We start from the raw sequence: 20,647 nt of genomic DNA on the forward strand, positions 1-20,647 counted from the left end.
CTAGAATAGGGGAGGTAATTGATATATTGGGCCACTGGACAGAAAGCAAAAGCATCTACATAGGAACCAAGTGAGTCCTTCTCTTACTAACTTCTCCCCTTCTCCTGCCTCTGTCTTATCTAGACCAACTCTAGACCACAGTGTATCTGTATTACATATTTTTATTGCCTTTATTTTATATATCACTCTTTGATTGATGTGACATTAACCATAATAAAAAACACATTTCAGTGATACAAACCGTAGTATGGACAATATCATTGATACTTACGTATATTGTATATTGCTCTAGGTTATGATCTGTCTGCAAGAACTGGCCTAATTTTGGGGATTATCTAAGGCCATTTAAAGCCATTAGGACCATTGACTTTGATTCAGAATAATAAATGCCTGTCCCAGTAGACAGGACTTCACTTGATTTTTTTTCTTTCTACTTTCTGTACTGAGTCTTCAAACCCCAGTTTTCTTTTCTTTTTTTTTTTTATCCTCACCCAAGGAAATTTTTCCATTTATCTTTAGACAGATTAGGAGGGAAGGAGGGGGGGAGAGAGAGCGAAACATCAATGTGAGAGAGCCACATCGACTGGTTGCCTCCCACGCAACCCCAACCAGGGCCAGGGACAAACTGCAACCGAGGTACGTGCCCTTAGCAGGAATCAAACCCAGGATTCATTGGTCTGCAGGCTGACGCTCTAACCGCTGAGCAAACTGGCCAGGGCCAAACCCCAGTTTTCTAAGTCTTAAAACACCTTATGAATGATTTTAGCCTTCTAAACTGCTACTTTTGTGTAAATAGAGATTTCATATCAGACAGACTTCCAAAGGCATAGAATTCAGGACATATTTGAACTGATTTTGAGTGGCCTTATTGTCTTTTCCTCTTTGGCGAGGGCTGCGGCGTATCCTCTCTGATGAACAGCCCCATCTATAAACAAGCAGGTTCCCATAGAGAGGCCATGGCATATGTGTGCGTAAAGAACATTTGGTCAGTATTTGTTGGCTATTTGTGGTTGACACATGTTTACATATAAATATATCAACATCGGCCTCTTCAGATGCACCATAATGAGTCTTTTTCATTGTTTTGAGTACCATGTCAGCTTTGCAACATATACAAATACCCTGTTTCTGATTTAGTGATGTGTGGAAGGAGATAGTGGGGGCAAATTTTAAGCTCCTTGCTTTTTGTAGATTATGTCTGCATGCACGCGGAGAGTATATAAAATGGTATATAAATTAAAGCATATGTAAAATATATACATCTATTTTCCTGAGACCAAGGAAACCTTTGTTGCTTTTCTGCCTGAGATAAGCAAAGCCATCAGTGGCATTTCATGACGTCATGTGATTTGTAAGGAGCAAAAATGAAGGGAATAAATATGCATGAGCCCAAAACGAGCAGTCTTCGGTGCTTTTCTGAGGGTGACCCTTTCTTTATGCAGCGGTTATATCCTATCTTGTAAGTGTGCTTTTCCCTGAAGTTAATGTGATGGAGAATATCTTCTCCTGGGCTAGCTCATTAGATAAAATATTTTAAAGGTTGTTTTATTTTCTTCTTACAGCCAAGGATTACTGCAAAGTAATATTTCCATATGAGGCACAGAATGATGATGAATTGACAATCAAAGAAGGGGATATAGTCACTCTCATCAATAAGGTAAACGAAAGCCCCCTCCTGCCTTCTAAACTGGAAACGGCTTTGACACGTTGACTGGATAGGACAAGCTTCATTTTAGCTCTTGAAACTCTAGGTTTTCATGGTCCTGAATTCCTCAGGAAGACTCTTGCATCTTTTCTCTTGAGCAGGCAAAGCCCAGTGTATTCAGGTGAATGAATGAACTTAAAAATAAAATAGATTCTGTTTGCCTTGGAGCCAGGCGTAGATTTGCACGGCTCTGCAGAAAATGTCTGTCCCACAAAGGCTAACCCAGAAGACGGCCTGCATGGCTGGAGAGCCTGGACCGCACAGTGGCCCTGGCTGCAAAGCTCTGGGTCAAGGTGTATCCAAGAAGGCGGTGGGGGGCGGGGACCCGGGGATTGGGGAGGAGAGGGTCAGCAGGGGAAAAAAAGGAGGGACATCTGTATTACTTTCAACAATAAAGATACATTTTTAAAAATAAAAAGGTAGGTCATGCCTCACAGGCAGAAAATACTTAAAAGAATGTTTACTGTTCAGATCAAAGACAGGTAGCATGCCTGAGAGAATTTTGTCTGTCTTGTTCGGGCTAAGAAGGTTGAACGATTTTATTATCACTACGGGCAGAGTCTTGTAAACATCCAGAGAGCTGTAAAATCTGTGTGAAGTGACGCAGCTTCATGGGGCCTGGACCACGTACTGTTTATGCTTTCATGTAATGGTACTCACCAAGTAGATGGTTGAAATATAAATTATTTAAACGATTCTTAGAATATATGACCTTTTCTCTGAGGTACAGGAATTTTGTGACGGTCAATTATGAGGAAAAACAATCTTTACGATGAACAATCCAGGTGAGTGGCAGGGAACACATAATCCCTTTAGCACAGGCATCATGGCTGTCTGCACTCACGCAGGGCTGGAGAGGTGGAGGGGTGGAGGGTGCAGGGAGAAGGGAGAAAGAACAGGGGGCTAGCATGGGAGGTAGGCTCCACTGCCTCTGGCCATTACTGAGAGGGAATGGACCATGGTGGTTCCTGCCTCCCCCCCCCCATTTCCCACCCCTAAGTGTGTCCAAAAAAATGATCGGTTTGATTTACCTTTATAATCAAGGAAACCTTTAAGAAATGGCTGTAGAGTTGTATGTTTTAAGAGACTGAGCCATACCTTGGCTGGGTTGCTCAGTTGGTTGGAGTGTTTCCCATATACCAAAAGGTCCTGGATTCGATTCCTGGTCAGGGCAGGTTCCATCCCTAGTTGGGGCATGTATAGGAGGTAGCTTATCTCTCTCTCTCTCTCTTCTTCCATCCCTTCCCCTCTCTCTAAAAATCAATAAAAACATATCCTCAGGATTGAAAAAAAAGAGCCTAAGCCAACAGTGCCAGGCAACTAATGATCCCAGAGCTTAAGTAACTTGCCCAAGGTCAAATTATTAGTGGCCCTCTCACCCACTCTGAATGAAAGTGGTACGCTAGACAATGCTAAGGGCAGGCATCTTTCTGGAGTAGAAAACTATTCCCTGCTTTGCTGATTGCTCAATAACTCACCCATCTTTTTGCCTGTAAAATATCCTCCCCTGAACTTATTTCAGTGGATCTCTGTCCGTGTTCAGTGTTTTCCGTGGCGGGAGGAAATCAGAGGAGGGGAAATACTGCCTTCTTGTTCCCTTCTGCCAAGGAGGCCGGCTGTTCTTCTCTTTCTGTACCACCCTCCCCTGCTCCCGAAGCTGCGCCTCCTCTGGGCTGCTTCTTATGCATGGGAAAGTTTCTATTTTGAATCAGACACTTAAACTAACAATTGGGATAGGGAAGTTGTTAAGTGGGTGTGGGGCATAATACAAACACTTCGATAAATAGCACAAACATGGAGAAAGGGTGAGAGCATCCCCCCCACCCCCGTGAGGATAAAGCAAGCTGAGAATTCAGTAGCTGTCATTCTTGATAGTGGGGTGGGGCTCACTTTCCTGTTTCTGTTTGGAGGGGTCGGAGGGGTCAGCCTCATTTTATTTATTTATTTTTTTCCTTTATTGATTTTAGAGAGAGAGAGATAGAAACATTGATGAGAAACAACATTGATTGGCCACCTCCTGCATGCCCCCCACTGGGGATCAGACCCACAACCTGAGCATGTGTCCTGACCGAGAATTGAACCGGCAACCTCTCGGTGCATGGGTTGACACTCAACCACTGAGCCGGACTCCATCATTTGTTTTTATTATTATTTTATATGACCTGTAATGTCAGGTCTCTTGATATCCTGTGCTCCTGCAGCCTTTGACTTATTGCCATGAATGACCTAGCATTCCAGTTCATTGGAAGCAGCATGTTAAAATGACAAGTGCCACGTAGGGCCACCAGTTCAGAGACCAGGGTTCAAATCTCAGCAACTCCACTCCTGGCTGTGGGTGTTTGGGCCTGTCACTTAACCCCTCTGAGTGTCAGTTTTCTGTGCTATAAAGCTGGCCTCACGGGGCTGCTGTGAGGATTTACTAAGATGCTGGATATAAAGTGCCTCTCACAGGGTGGGGTCTGCCAGTGAGTGGTACCTGTAATCCTAGGAACTGTCACTTCAACTTCAGCTGCTCTTTCTCTGACCTCGAAAGGGTAGTGAAAAGGCTCTTGTGTCTGGGCCCCATTTGCTGCTGGGGCTGGAATGCCATGCCATGAAGTAGGTAACAGTGGTGAAAAAAATCAACCTGAAATAGTTCCGAATTCACAGTGGGTGAGATTTCAACAAGAATTTGGAGGAAACAAAAATGGGCCATAAATATTTTGCCTCCTGAAAGTGGGAAAATGGAGTCTGCGTCTGTCAAACCCTGCTGACGTTATAGAAGAGTCTTAAATCATCCTCTGGGTTAAAGACTTTGCCCTGAGTGCATTTAGATGATTGTGTGCCATTGCTACTGTAACGTGAACAGCTTCCCCACGATTGGTTCAATGTGCATTTGGATAGTTGTCTTTATTGCACGTGTATGTTGAGATGAAAGACCTGGATTGCTGTTCTCTAAAGCGAATGGCTTTTGCTGTAGAGGTTCTCCATCTATCCCAAATTCCATAGTTTTCCTTTCATAGTCAGGTAAGGTGGTTTCCCATTGCCCTGCTCTTCTGTACTATGGCAGGTGTCCCAGGGCAGGCGCTGCCCTCGTTTTTAGCCTTAGATTGTCACTTCCTGTAGCTTTCTAGAAAATGAGTCAGACACCTTTAATGGAAGTGCCCATAAGCTCTCCTCGACTCCTGAAATAATGTACAAAGCCCTGAACTATTTGTGTGTGTCTCTGGAAACTAGGGTGAAATGTGGCAACCCGGATGGTATGTTTTTAAGTTTATTTATAAAGAATTCTTGTGGATTTGGGAACATTTCCACTTGTGCAGAACACACCTGTGTTTAGATTTTATTTCCAGTCACTCAAAAATAGCTTCTTCGTCTGTGTTCCTGCCACCCCCATCCCTGCCTTCCTGATTGTGCCCAGAGTGTGGCTGAAAGGGTTCAGAAGCTTCTGGGTCTGGTTTCCAACCAGAGGAGCTACTTGGAGAAGAGCTGAGAGCAGCCTGGTGGGGTGAGGCCAGGCTCAGCTGTGTCGATGCCACCACTGAAGGGTGCTCCTTGCCCTAGCCAGTGCCACTTGGGGCTGAGCGAGCCCAGCTGTGGAGAGGGATGATGATTTTGCCCTTGACCTACAGCCTCCTGGTCTCAGAGTGATGGTCTTTTCCTCCCAGCCACTTCCCTCCCCAATCTGGGAGGAAGGGCTTCCCATGTGACCTGTTTGTAAACAAGGATCTTTAGCTATTTCTTACAAAAATGACCCCCTGAATAGCTGTGTCTTTGACCCTTACTAAAGCAGACACAACCCTCAGTTTCTTCATGAGTATACGCCTATTTGACAACATCAAGGTCAACACTAAGAAGGATCATTTTATTGGCTAAAATCATGGAGCAGTGGAGATGGAGGGAAGGGGAAGGAGACACTATAAACCCAGTGTTGATATTCAGAGTGCTAGATGCACCCTAAAGAAAGAGGGTACCCAGAGGATTAGATACAGGTAGAAGTATAACCACCATACCAAAAAACAAGCTGGGAGTTTCGCCTTTGCCTAGGGATATATCTAACCAGGGAGCTCAAATGTTGGGGTTAGCCCTGTGGTGAGGGCAGAGTTAGGACTGAGTACTAATTACCCCAGCTTCCTCCATCTCTCCCTCAGTGTGTTTTCCTCCCTTTTTCCCCAGACAACAGTTGAGCATTCACTTAATAATGGCTCAGTCTACGTGCACGATTGCAGGCTCCCAGTGCAGGACCTTCTGGGCACTGGCAGCAAGAGCCCAGGACCCGTTAGCACCACTCCTGTTCCTCGCGAGTCTCTCCCCAGCTCAGCTTCACAGCAGCCCTGGGAGTCAGGTGGCACCATGGGTGTTCTGTCCAGATCACAAAGGAGAAACAGAGGCCCGGATGTGGAAGTGGCTTTCCCAAGGTTCTCACTGCAAGTCAGTGGCAGAGCCAGGGCAGAGGCTGACCCTGAACTTGGGGGCTAGGCAGGGCGGTACTGTCCCAACTTCCTGGAGGGCAGTCGGATGCTTGTAGTAGGTAGAGCTCAGTCACTCCCCAGGTGACCTGTGTACTCACTGAGTCACCCATTCATTGTTGCTAAATATCTAGGGCAAGGGCCGGTGAGATTGTCTTTCTAAGTTGATGACATTATCATTATCGTCATGCCATTAACCCATCCATTTGATTGTGATGCTTGCATTTTGGTGTCCACGGTTCTGATCTCGTCAGGATCAACCATGACTTTCTGATTCCATTGTCATCTCTACAGAAATGAAATGATAGTATGGAGGAAATGATGAGCTCAGCTCAGGGCTAATGTTGGTTCTTTTTATGCCCGAAGCCCTCTTGTTCTACTTCTTTCTTCCGCTTTCTTCCCATGCCCAGTATATTTTACCTTCCTCTTTTCTTGTGGACCCATGTGCCACCGAGCTTTCTGCTTGTAGTTTAAAAAAAAAGGGGGGGGGGCAGGAATCCTAAGCGCCTTCCTAAGCCATTCTTTGATTATGTGTTCTATTGTTTGTTCTAATGTTTTCCCCCCTCCTGCCTCCCTCCCATTCATTCATTCACTAAAACATTTATTCATGAGAAAAATGTTTGCAGATTGTCTTGCTTCCCACCCCACAGGAAGTAAGAATGTTTCCTCAAAGAGAAATGTCTTTAGGAATCTCAAGAAAGGCTCTCAGTTCTATATAAGAGAGCCCATCAGCTAAACAGATTGCTGGCCTTGACCCTTTCTCTCTCAACTGCCAAAGCTTTTAGCAGAGCTCAAATGCTAGGATTAAATGTGGTTTCAAAGGTGGAGGAGTAAATTAGCAGGTGCCACCCTGAAAATGATGACACCCTGACAGACCCATTAGAAGGACATGTTTTATGAGTGAATGAAGAAGTTAAGCACAGGTCTGGGATCATCTGGGTTTATACACATTTGAAAAATGTCAGTGTTCAGCAAATGAGTCATTTATGTCATTGGATGTATTTCTTGCAATATGGGCTGTCTTGGTGGACTGCATATGTCCTTTCTCAAGATGAAGTCACAATATATCACCTCTTAGGAGCATTAGCGATCCCAAAGAATACAGTTTGCTGTTTTGTCTTCGTCTTTCAAGTCACTAGGCCTGTGGGATGATTAAGAAGAATCCTCACACTACATATAGTGTATTCAATCAAAACTTCCTTACTTGGCCAGTGTGCCTTGGCCAGTGTGCCTTGGCCAGTGTTCTCAGTGGTTAGAGCACTGGCCCATCCACCAAAGGTTCATAGGTTCAATTCCAGTCAAGGGCATGTACCTGGGTTGCAGGTTTGATCCCTGCCCCCGGTCAGGTCACATTCGGAAGGCAACCAATCAACATGTCTCTCTCACATTGATGTTTCTCTCTCTCTCTCTCCCCTCCCTTTTTCCCTCTCTCCCCCCTCCCTCTCTCTTTTTCTCTCCCCCCTCTCCCCTCTCCCCCTTCCTCCCTTCCACTCTTTCTAAAAATCAATGGAAAAAATATCTCGAGTGAAGATGAACAAAAACAAAACAAAACTTTTCCATTGAGCTTGTATATCCTCCCAAACACGTGGTTTTAAATTAGGTGAGGATGGAAAACCTAGGACTTGAGACGGGAGAAAACTTCTCTTTAGTTTACCAGTAGACAGTCAAAACAATGCTAGCCCCAAATTTCGATAGTGACGATTGCAGATTTTTCATAGACAAATGAGTTACAATGCTGCACATTCCCAACTTCATGTACCACCACAAATCCTATAAAGCTGTCAAAAGGGTCCCTGTGTTTGTTCATTCTAGTGTCTCCAGAGTGCTGTGCTTTAGTGATCCTTGCAACAGCATCTGACGATACTTTTTTTTCCCGGCCACACACAGAAAAATCTGCAGGTGCTGTACAGACTTCGAGAAACTTCCTTATTTTCTATTTCTAACCTTTCTATTTGTATTACTCTAAGAGGGCTGTTGTGAGGATTAATGAGATGGTGTGTCTGAAAATTCTTTGGAAATGTAAAAGTTAAATGATAGTTATTGCTATGATAAGTTATTGTAGGAAGAAGAAAAGATGAATGTTCAGTGACTGGAAGTTCTTTCTTGGTATTTGAACTGTCCTGAAATTAAGGCCAGTACTTTCCCTGATGTTCCCCTTCATTATTTAGCTTCTCTTGGTATGAAAGTAATTCGTTACAGTTGTATAGCCCCCATCTTATTAAAGTGTCTCAAAGTTTTCACATTCACATTTGTATTTTATTAGCATACAATTTCTGAGATGGCAAATGGCATGGGATGTGCTTTTAAGCAATACTTTAAAATTATAGAAAGAATACTCACTCTTGGAGAAAAAATGAGAACAAAACAGATAAATACAGAGAAAAATCAAAATCAACTGTGACCTCACCACCTTCTGATACCTCTCTAAATATTCAAGCTGTATTCTCCCAGACTTTTTACACACACACACACACACACACACACTCATGCACGCGCGCACACACACTTATACCATAACACACACAGTTCAAAATAAAATATGATCACATCATACACACTACTTTTTAACCCTCTTTGGCCAAAATATGTCATACCTGTCTTTGGCAGCATGGTTAAATGGTTCCACAATGTATGGAATACCACAATCCTCTTATATTTAGCTTGTTTCTGGTTTTTCCCTGTTTAAACAATGTTGCACATAGTCATCACCTTGTTTGTAAATCCTTGTGCATGTAATTATTTCTGCCACTTTCTACTACTTATATAACCTTGGGCAGGTTGTTTCATATCTCAGTGCCTCAATTTTCACATCTCTGAAAGGGGGATGATGATAGTACCTACCTTCTGGTGTTGTAAATTAGTCAGAGTAGGTAAATGAGTTAGACTAGGTAAAGTACTTAGAATGCCCGGCTCATAGTAAGTGCTGTCTAATTGTTAGCTGTTATTTCCTGATGATAAGTTGCTAAATGTAATGCTGCCCCAGTGCTGTTTAAAGGTATTTAAGTGATGCTGTGAATGATTGTGCCAATTTAGTCTCCTCATAGGAGTATAAGCAAATATATTCCCCTGTCCTTGTCATCCCTGGATATTGTCTTTTTTTTTTTTTTTCTAATTTCTGTTAATCCGATAGGTGTTCACATTTTTTTCTTTTTTTATTGTTGACAGTATTACAGAGGTCCCCCATTTCCCCCCTTTTTGTCCCCCTCTTTGTCCCCCTCTTCCCCCTCCGCACCCCCCAGGCCTTCCCCACACTAGTGTCTGTGTCCATGGGTTATGCATATATACGTATATGTTCTTTGGTTAATCTCTTCCCTTCCACTAGTGTTCACATGTTTTAAAAGATAATTACTCAGGTTGAAAATTTCATATGTAATTTTCCAATTCTTTTTTATAAAAATACCTCATATTCATGACATTAACCTATCATCTTTCACAGTTGAAACATTTTCATAGTTTATGGCTCATGGAGACATTTAAGAAAAAATGTCATTAAAATAAATACCCTTTAGACTTAAAATTTCCCCCATTTTATAGTTAACTATATAGTACAGTAAAATCCATCCTTTTAAGAATAGTTTCACTTAAGGCTTTTATATTGTAGCCCTAGTTGGAAAGGGCAGCTGGTTATTAAATGCATTCCTTTTCTGCCTTCCTCGGGGCTTTCAGAGGTTCTATTTAAAGCTTCTGTCCTTACAGTATTTTTTTATAGTGGCATTCAGAGAGCCCCTGAGGTTCTGCGTGGATATACATAAGGATCCTCATATCCTAGACCAGAGCTTGGCAAACCTTTTCTGTAAAGGGCCAGAGAATAAATATTTTACGCTTTATGGGTCATATGATCTCTGTCACAACTCTGCAAAAGCAGTCATAGATGTAAATGAATGGACTAGGCTGAGTTCCAATAAAACTTTATTTATAGACACTCAGATTTGAATTTCATGTAATTTTCACATTCCTTGAAATATTATTCTTTTAATTTTTCCAAACCATTTAAAAATATAAAGACTATTCTTAGCTTGTAGGCCGTACAGAAATAGATAGCAGGTCAGATTTGGCCCAAGGGCTATACCTTGCTGGCCCCTGAAATAAAATGTCTAGAAATAGATCCATAGAAATACAGCCAATACCACCTTTCAACAAAGGTGCAAAGAAAATTTAAGAAAGGATAATCTTGCTCTGGCTGGTATGGCTTAGCAGTTAGAGCATCAGCCCGTGGACTGAAGGGTCTCGGGTTCAATTCCAGGTCAAGGCCACATACCTGGGTTGTAGGTTCGATCCCTGGTCCTAGTCAGGGTCATGCGGGAGGCAACCAATCGAAGTGTCTCTCCCACATTGATGTCTCTCTCCCTCTCCCCCCCTTCCCTCCCATCCACTCTCTCTAAAAATCAATGGAAAAATACTATCAGGTGAGGATTAACAAAAAAAAAAAAGAAAGAAAGAAAGGATAATCTTTTCAAGAATTAGTTTTGGTGAAATTGGGCATCCATTCATAGGCAAAAAAAGTGAACCCTCACTTAAACCTAATACTTGATGCAAAAATTAACACAAAATGAACTGTAAATCTACATGTAAAACATAAAACATAGAAAGTTATTCACGAACACATAGGAGGAGAGAGTTGCTAGACATGACCCCAAAAGCACAGTCCATGAAAGAAAATACTGCTGAATTGGACTTTGGCAAAACTGAGAACTATTGCTCTACAAAGATACTGTTAAGAGAATTTTGTCGGTTGGTCTGTTTTTCTTACAAGGCCATCTGAGCCCTAGTGTTTAGTAAATAATTGCCCGATGTGTAATGGCATGAATTTCAAGGGCCTTGGTTTTGTTGAGTCTTCCTGGGAATTACCTGTGGGATACGAGACCATGAATCTCTCATCTCAGAGCCTTTACCTGTGCTTCTGCCCTCATATCCCCGTGCCCATTCTCCCCCAAGGGAGCAAGCAAATACAGTTACACTCCACCCTTCAGGCCTGGACCCTGTTGAGCAGCCTGGATTTGGCTTGGGAATTATATTTTTTCACTGCACAGGCCTAGGAGTGAAATTTGCTGAGTATAGAAAAAAAGACCAAACAAATTTTTTTTTTTTTTAATCCTCACCCGAGGACATTTTTCCATTTTTTTTTTGTTCAGGTAGAGTGGGAGGGAGAGAGAGGAACAGAGAGAGAGAGAGAGAAACATCGATGTGAAAGGGACACATCGAGTGGCTGCCACCCGCACGACTGACCAGAGCCGGGGACAAACTGCAACCGAGGTACGCGCCCTTAGTGGGAACCGAACCCGGGTCTCTCAGGACCGCAGGCCGACGCTTTAACCGCTGAGCCAATCCGGCCAGGGCAAGACCAAACAAATTTTTATGTCAGGGAATAAGTTTTCCTAATAGAAACATTAAAATATAGATTCGTCTGGTAAAGAATAGAGATAGAAAGTAGTAAAGTAATTTAGGAATTTACCAATATCAGCTGCCGCTTGGAGTTTTTTCACCTTCATAATGATCATGGCTATGCCCTTCACCTGTTATTCCTTCCCGGTGCTTATCTGTGAAACTCAGATACTCTCCCACCTCACCCTCACCCCCTTCTTTGTGTCTCTTAGAGGCGGTGCAGGAGCTAAGAAAATCTGTTAAAACAGAATGTAAATGACTTAAGTGGAAAATGAGACATTTCTATGAAAACATTGTTACATAACTTCAGATACTTGAGTATGTTTAAATGGAAAAAAATGTAAATGTGCTACCTTAATGATTTGCATTTTGTGTATGACTTATTCACATGCCCTCATATGTTATTGTCTTTGTCATGCTTGAGCCAGGTTAATGATCCACAGGAAAGGCCCTCTCTCTGCCAACATTTCCTTTGCTCATGCTTACTGATTTCTGAAGCGGATTTATGGGGGTAGAAAATCTTTCATTCTACTGTTATAAAACGGCTAAAAGCATAAACATTTCCTGAGACTTAAGATTGTTTAAGCTGCAAATGAGATAATGAAATGAATAGCAATTCTTTTATATTGTGTACAAACTATACGGCCGTGTCCCACAACCCCAGGAGGTGCCCAATATGAATGGTGAACTTGGAGTTGGTTCAATATGGCAGTATCGCTTGGGTGTTGTATTCTGAAGAGGCTCCAGATAGAAGCATCTTTTTCTAAGAGGGAAACAGAGTGTGAACACTGAGGCCTTGTAGGGAAGCTGCTCTGTGTAGTCACCTGTTAAAATCCCTTCAGGCCATCCTGACTCCTGCCTCTACTAACACCTGTGGAAGGAAGCTTTGTTTTCTTTCTGGGGCTGGAGAATGGGTTTCAGCTTTTTTCTCATTTCTTCATTAGTGACATCTGGACTGAAAGGTTACTTCTGTAGCCTTTCCTAACCCATGTGCGAGGGGTGTGGAAGGAAGCTTTGTTTTCTTTCTGGGGCTGGAGAATGGGTTTCAGCTTTTTTCTCATTTCTCCATTAGTGACATCTGGACTGAAAGGTTACTTCTGTAGCCTTTCCTAACCCATGTGCGAGGGGTGGGTTATAGGAGTGTAGGACAGTGATCCCCTCAGCTCTCCAGGGTAGATAAGAAGGGCCATAGGTGGTTGGAAAATCTTTCATTTCATCAACCTCTGGGTTGATGGTCTCTAACAAGTTTGGCCTTCAGCAGTATGTAATCAAAATATTATCATTTTGCATATGTGCCACTATCTAAAAAGGATTGGGCAACACTAATTTACTGTACACATTTAACTTTTCCATATAAAGAGGTTTAACAATGACTTTCCTTTCCTTAGGAAATAGTTCACCTTCCTTGTTAGAGAAGGGTACAGATGACTAGCAAAGGAAACTCCAGGAAAATTAAAAACCCTTGTGTATATCTTCATTTCAGAAATTCTTTCTCTAGGACATCTTTTGGGAATTAGACCTTGAAATAGCTCAGACTTTTAAAGATAGAGCTTAAAGTTCTATTATATCTAGAATAAAATAAATTCGTCCTAATTAAAGAAACCATTTTTTAAGTGAGAATATAACTTCTGGTTGTGGCTGTGACGGAGTAAAGGTTATTAGACTTACCTGTCTGCCATGGACAACTTTAAAATTGGACAAAATACATGAAGCAGATGTTTTTAGGCATTGGGCAATAGACAGCATAGGGATGTGATCCTTGAGAGAAGAGAAACATAAAGTGAGTTCCACATCAACCCTAGATTTTTGCCTGGGGGCACTTTTTAATTTGTAGCACAGAGCAGTGGAGCCCAGAGAGCAGAAGACATACTGGATAGAGGAAATAAATTATAATTCAGGGCTGCCAAAGTAGCTGGCATTTTCAGGGCAGGGAACTGCAGAGTAGTGAGCTGTACACAGAAAGAGCTCCAGAAACCTGTTTATAGGGATCCTTTGAATCCTTGGCCAAATGCTAAGCTTGTATATCAATAGGACAAGACTCCACCAGACCTGGCAGCAAATAAGTACTGGGAATGGGGGTGGGGTGGGCTATGAGCTGAGATATCTGAGAGGTCACCAGTGATGGGAGAGATTGGAATTCTCGCCAAGAAGAGTAGAAAAATCTTGCTGAACATGCCTGGTATCCAATTGAGAACCAAGAAAGGGCAGCCATAGGAATAGTACTAGACCTATTCTAACAAAGCCTAAAACGAAGCCTTGACAAGTGAAGCTGATCTGCAAGTAACTTTCACACCAGAACAAAACTCAACACTCTTGCAAGGAAGACAACAAAATCCAGTCTATCAATAATACAGCATACACAGTTGTTAAGAATATACAATCTCAAATTATTATATGTATGAAGAAGCAGGAAAATGCAAGGTATAATATGGGTAGGTTATAAGAGACATGAGGTCATTTCTGTATACAGATACTCCTTGACTTAAGACAGGGTTACATTCCAATAAACTCATCACAAGTTGAAAATATCTTAAGTTGAAAATGCAGTTAATACACCTAACCTACAGAACAGCATAGCTTAGCTTAACCTACCTTAACCATGCTCAGAATACTTACATTAGTCTACAGTTGGGCAAAAATCATCTAACACAATGATCACACTGTAGAGTATCGGTTGTTCACCCTCTTGATCACATGACTGACTGGGAGGCGTAGCTCACTGCTGCTGCCCAGCACCATGAGAGAGTATCATACTGCATATTGGTTGCCCAGGGAAAGGTCAAAATTCCAAGTATGTTTTCTACCAAATGCATGTTTTGCACCATTGTAAAGTAGAAAAATCTTAAGTCGAACCATCAGAAGTTAGGGACTGTCTGTACAGTTTACAGGCATCAATACATGTTTTAGTTAATATCTGTATGACCAAAAGAAATCTTGATTACTGATTTCTGTGTGTTACTCATCCAATATTTTGTTACCAATTTTACAGTATGTAAAATGAAAAAAATTAGAAGCTAGTGTAGCAAAACTTGTATGTTATTGCCAAATAAAAAGTCAGGATTTTTTTTTAACAAGTAGATGAATGAACTCTTTGAGGTCATAACTTCCCAGTATCACAAAACAGTTAATGACTGCCTAAGCCTCCATGATCCCAGGATGTTACATTTGGACTATAACATATTTTTGAGTGGGCTTATCCCTGGGACTGTCTCCTCAGCTTCCCTCATTAATTGTGGTCTGCCAGGCATTTCTGCTGACACTGAGATAGACCATAGCTTTCTTTTTTTTCCCTGTTACTTCATAAACTGTGTGCTGATGAGCCGCTTTAGTAACTGACTTATGGGGATGTTGGAAATTCTGAGCAGAAATCCCAGCCAAGCAGAATAATTGCATCTCTTGGGGAGGTGTTAACAAGCAGGCAGGGCTTAGTGCTCCTGGGCTCTGGCTTCCATGGAGTTTTCTCTCAACAGCCCCCCCTGGAGCTCCGTGCAGAAGGCGTCCATTAGTAAATATTAAACAGCGCTTTCCGTATTGCTGGTGGGATGCTGAGGGTGTGGGATCCCTCAGGGCACTCCAAGGTTCACTTAACAGTCACACCAAAAGTATACAGTACTCACTTTCTCCACGAACGATATCTCAGTCACCAGAGAAGGTCGTGGAAAACAGCCACCACACTGGATAACTTCTGGGAAATTGGTACTAAACAGAGTGCCTTTCTTTTTCATTTGGACCAGCTGGTGAACACATTTTATTTTCTTTCTTTTTCTTTTTCTTTTTGTTAATCCTCACCTGAGGATATTTTTTTCTTTCTTTTTTTTTTTTTTAGCTAGAATAGAAGGGAGAGAGAGAGACAGAGGCATCAATTGGTTGCCTCCCGCATGATCCTGACCAGGGCAGGGGATCGAACCTGGAACCCAGATACGTGCCCTTGACCAGAATTCGAACCTGTGACCCTTCAGTCCGGGGCCAATGTTCAACCCACTAAGTCAAACTGGCTAGTGCTCATCTTTTCATTTTATGGTTCAATATTTCCATTTCTAAGCTATATGCTCCTCTCTGAATTCAAATAGGACACTTTAATGTTTCAGAAAACATAGCCTACCTTTTGGAGGTACTTTTAAGTTATCACAATCATCAACAAATAATAAATTCAGTACAGACCAGCAGGTAAGCCTGGTGGAGTAAATGAGACATTGGAAGAACCTTTAAAAAGCACTGATTTCCTGCCCCCCCAATTGATTTAATTGGTGTGGGGTATAACCTGGACGTTAGGATTTTTAAAACTTCTCAGATGGTTCCAAATGTGCAGCCAGGTTTGAGAAACACTGCTCTAGTATGTCGTTTTAGACTCTTGATAAAATGGAGCCTAAGATGAAGTTGTGGCTCATTCTTTTCACCAATCTGTAAGCCAGGTGGCAAGTTTGTCTTTTCTAAAGATCTGAAGTGTCCAGACTAGAGGCAGACACACCAGGGCTCCCTGGTGATTTCCTGCTGAGAGGTTGTATATCAGAGAGTAGCTCTTTCTTAGCTGGTCTCTGTCAGGGTAGCTGAGTGGAGTGGCAGAACACTTCAGCCGTGTTCCCCAGGGCCCCTCTGGCAGGATGGAGCAGCCTGAGTCATGGCACTGAGGTCTGGGCAAGGCCCCCCTCCTCAGATACACCCTAGGGCCTTGGCATCCCTCCCCTCGGCCCTCCTCCAAGTGTGTGAACTGCTGCCAGGGGGTTTCACCCGAGGATGGTGTTGAATCACATGACAACTGCATGTGAACTTAATTAAGAAGCCTTTCAAGACACATTATTCCTCAAGGTCTCTGGGACCCGTCCATAGAATCACAATAATAACCGTAACAACCACCAGCAATTGTGTCGCTCTTTACACCTTGCAAAGATGTATATGAAGAAACTGAGACCCAGAGTTTTTATCACTAGTGAACCACATAAATATCCGATTGCCCAAGTTTGCTCTCTTCCCCCTCTCTCTGAGATACCTTGAATAACCAATGATAGTGCAGAACATAGAGGTTGGAGGACAGCACACCTACGGCTCTGCGATTTCATGCCTTAGAAGAAAAAACATCATTTGTATCTTATAAGGAAAGATGTCATATTTTGCTCTAAAATCTGCCTGGTGATGAGGCAAAGAGAAACATTTTGGCCATTCTGAGGACTTGATCACAGGAGAGTGAGCATTCTGTGTCAGAAATATCATTCTTTCCATCCTCTCGACACTTGATGAGGATCCGGGTCTGCTTTCCTTTGCTTTCGTGCCAATAGAGCTCGTTTCCGTATCATTGTTCTGGAAACTTTCATGTCCATGCGGATCTTTTCCTCTTCCCACTCATTCAGAGGCCATCCTCTCCCCCGCTCCCCTGCCCTTTCCTCATCCTTGTCGGAATCTCAGGAATCTCAAGATCTGCGTGGGTAGCCATCATAGGTTACGCCTATGGCCCTGGAGTAATTATTTATAGTGTCCCAAGTTTGGAAATAAATTATATGATCACCCTAAAATCTTCCAGTGTTTTAGCCACACTGCCTCTCTCCTCAGTGGTCAGCTGTTGCCTCGTTTGTCTTGCTCTCACCCACTGCCTGCCACCCTCCTTGAGGACATCCCCTCACAAATCATTAACTACCTGCCCCTCAGTTCGGGCCCCACCACTCATGGATGCCATCTTGACTCATACATCGTATCAGTGTTCCGTAGACGTTGGTTGGGAACCTCCTGGGAGCTGAGCACTGCCTTTACTCTAAGAGTGATTTTCAACTGGTGTGCCACAAGAATTTTTTAAACCTGCAACATCTGACTACTTAGTCAGGGGCACTGACCTCTTTTCCCTTAGATTGTCAAATAAAAAAAATGACAACAGCCAACACAACAGTTGCTAGCTGGTGTGAATGAAACAAAATTATACCTATTTTTGTGTCAGCACGGTGAAAAATACATATTTTTGGTGTGCTGCAAAATTTTAGTAATTAGTTTATGTGTGCCATGAGATGAAAAAGGTAGAAAATCACTGCTCTAAGCACCAATTCTTGAGTGTTTTGTTCTGTGGCCCGCTTCCCACTCCTTGTCTTTGCTTTCTTCACACTTGGTGATTTTGCCCTTGACCTTTCTCATCACCTCAGTTCTTGCCCTCATTCTCTCCTTCCAGGTTGCCCAGCTTCTCTGGGTCCCACTTGTTTTGAAATCCGGCCTGGCACTCTTGCTGGTGTTTCTGTGCCATATCGATCCACTGTGTCCGCATCTCCTGCTAGGCTCTGAGCTTGGGAGCCCCATGAGGACACGATGATTTTCTTTTTCTCCCTGAATTCTTCTCCTATGTTCCGTATTTCACGTCCCCAGTAAATAAATTGAATTTGCTGCTCTTTTACATTTTGGGAAGCACAGCCCTCGTCCTCATAATTCTCTCTTCATCTCTGCCATCAAAGGCTAGTTGTTTTGTCTGGTTTGTTGAGGAGGACTTATTTTCACTTCTCATTTTGCTGTCAAAATTGTTTCTGTTTCCCTTAAATTAGCTTCTTTTGCTAGAAAAAAAAAATATGCCTTGGTTCTCTGTACGTCTCCATCCCACTGCCGGCACCTGGCCCTGCGGCTGTTTTCTGTCCTGCAGCAGGCTCGTATTTTCACTTTTCTCAGTATTCTAAATCACGTTGCAGTTTTCTTTTTTGAATGTGCTTATCTCATCCATGAGCCTTGTGTTTGTTCTTATACTAATCAGAACAATTAGATTGTCTTTTAGCTTGTTCTTTCTCTCTCTTACCTTGAATTACACAACATAATTAGCACTGTTAGTGTTTTCCTTAAGAAGCAAAGTATAGATGAGCCATTCACCACTGATGGGAGATATAATCACTATAATGTGATATGCACTGTTTTTCCCCCGTAGGCATGCATCAGTTCTAAAGTTATCCCGGATATGCTTTTGCTTATTAAAATTGTCATTATTTTCTCTCATACGTGAAGCAAAAGGCTTCATTACAGTGGTTCTTGGGTTGCTGTTTGCATAAGGTAAGACGAAGCATGGATTTGCACCTTTTGGAACGTTTGAAAGTCTTTTTTTTTTTTTAATTAAATGTACTGGGGTTTCAATTTACATACGTTTCAAGTATACCACCCAAAGTCAAATCACCTTTTAAAAGAAATGTAGCAATAAACAATAATTGAGTGCCTTTTGTGGGCATAATTCTGTAGCAAATGACCAGAAATGAATGTGAAGGGAAGTCCAGTCCTCACATAAGCAAGCCCTTCACACATGAAAAGACTTAAGATTATTTGAAAAGCTATTGATGATTCTCTCGTCTTTGGTACCAGATCTCTTGGTTGATACCTGTTACCAAAAAAGGACCTTGTATAAGATTGTGTGTCTGCCTTTCGTGTAAATCTCTAAGCTCACTGGGGTTAGGGATCATGGTCTCTGCATGTTTAATGTTCGATGCCTACAGAGGAACTTAAGTATATTTCGCATTTAATAGCGATCTGTTGAATTGAATATCGTGAAGTGCAAATTAGCACAGTTAGAGTGTTAGAGAAAAGATAAAGCATTCATCATAGTCACCTTCCTAAAGGTGAGTTTCAAATGGGTTTTGAAGATGAGAAGGACTTGTCCAGAAAAAGAGGAGGAAAAAAAATGTGCTAGGCATTTCCTCAGAAGCAGATCCTTGTAGCTGAAAACAATTTCTAACAATTAATAGTAAACTAATTCCAGCCCCATAAACATTTCTAGTATTGTTCATGACATAACATGTCAAGGTTAGAAGAACTTCAGAAACCATCATCACATACTGCCACCATCACCTGTTTGTGAATCCCTTCTTTGGGGACTGATGCTACACTGTCTAACGGGTGTGACGTGATTAGGACCAGAATTCTTACCTGGACTTCTCAAGGTTATTTTCCAAGGAAGATAAGCATGCCCTTGTGTTAGAAGTCTTTTGAACCTTATATTGTTGGGTAAATCTGAACTTGATTGCTTCAAGTGTCTGTTTTGTGTTGTTGGCTGGGAGTAGAATTTAGAGTCTGTGATTAATGACCCATTTCTAAAACCCACATTCTCTTCTGAAAGTTTGGTTTATCCTTGTAACAGAAACCACTGGGGAAAGGGATGGTGGTGGTCACTTCTCACCTGAGATGGGCCTGATGTTAACTTGTGTAGAAGCATCGCGAGTTAAGTTATGCAGAGGCTATCTTGTCCTGCAGCAGTCCAAGTATTACACTGCAGGAGATCACAGAACTCAGGGTTACAAAGAGTCTTCACTGATTCCACAAAGATTGATTATATTTGGCACTGTGCAATGGGCTGGGGATTTAATGGTGAAGCTTCAGATGTGTTCTTCACCTTGCTGGAATATATGATCTAGCAAGGCACAAGTGAGCTCCATAAGCCATTGGCTCTCCAGGGCCCAACAGCCAAGTCCTAGGCCAGCTGCACATCTGTTGCTTGGACCCTTCCCCTACCCCATGGTGTTATATAGGACCCTGAGTAGGTCTCTCCATGAGCCCTGAGCATGATCTCCTCACTTTCTTGAGCATTTCCTGTTTCAGGTATAACTTTATTTTTTTAAACGTTTTAATTATCCCCCCTTTATTGATTTTAGAGAGAGAGGAAGTGAGAGGGAGAGAGAAAAAGAAACATCAATTGGCTGCTTCTTGCATGCCCTCCATTAGGGATCGGGCACACCACCTGGGCATGTGTCCTGACCGGGAATCAAACTGGCAACCTATTAGTGCATGGGTTGACGCTCTACCACTGAGCCACACCGGCCAGGCTCAGATGTAACTTTAAAAGTCCTCCGTGTTCCTAGTATTTCTTGAAAGCCTTTGTTCATTTTGGGCTTTAGCTGAAAGTTGTTGATACAGTCTGAGGATGCACACTTGACGGTGCTGTGTATATTGTACATACACTGGGAAGGAAGAAATGCCCGAGGGAGGAGGTTTACAACAGGCCAGGTGAGTCTCAGAGTGGAGTGGTGGAAGTGGAATTGGACCCAGAGGACCAAAGTGAGATAGGTTATAAAACCAGAACAAACCAGACTTCCAGCCAATTGGATATGGGGGAAAATAGAAGTGGCTTTGTGGCCTAAGGAGAACCATGAGGCCAGTAGGCTCAGGATGGAAG

General features: G+C 42.5%; 1 protein-coding gene across 2 annotated transcripts in view; it reads left to right on the forward strand.

Moving 5' to 3' along the window:
• SH3KBP1 (SH3 domain containing kinase binding protein 1) overlaps nucleotides 1-20,647 on the forward strand; it is a 361,419-nt gene that overhangs the window by 267,655 nt on the left and 73,117 nt on the right. For both annotated transcript variants that reach the window (XM_036271031.1, XM_036271032.1), the window contains one exon: nucleotides 1,563-1,657. In XM_036271031.1, coding sequence (XP_036126924.1) covers nucleotides 1,563-1,657 — 95 coding nt within the window. The remainder of the gene's footprint in view (nucleotides 1-1,562; nucleotides 1,658-20,647) is intronic.

Source organism: Molossus molossus, unplaced genomic scaffold (assembly GCF_014108415.1).
Source record: "Molossus molossus isolate mMolMol1 unplaced genomic scaffold, mMolMol1.p scaffold_m16_p_2, whole genome shotgun sequence".
Classification (NCBI taxonomy): domain Eukaryota; kingdom Metazoa; phylum Chordata; class Mammalia; order Chiroptera; family Molossidae; genus Molossus; species Molossus molossus.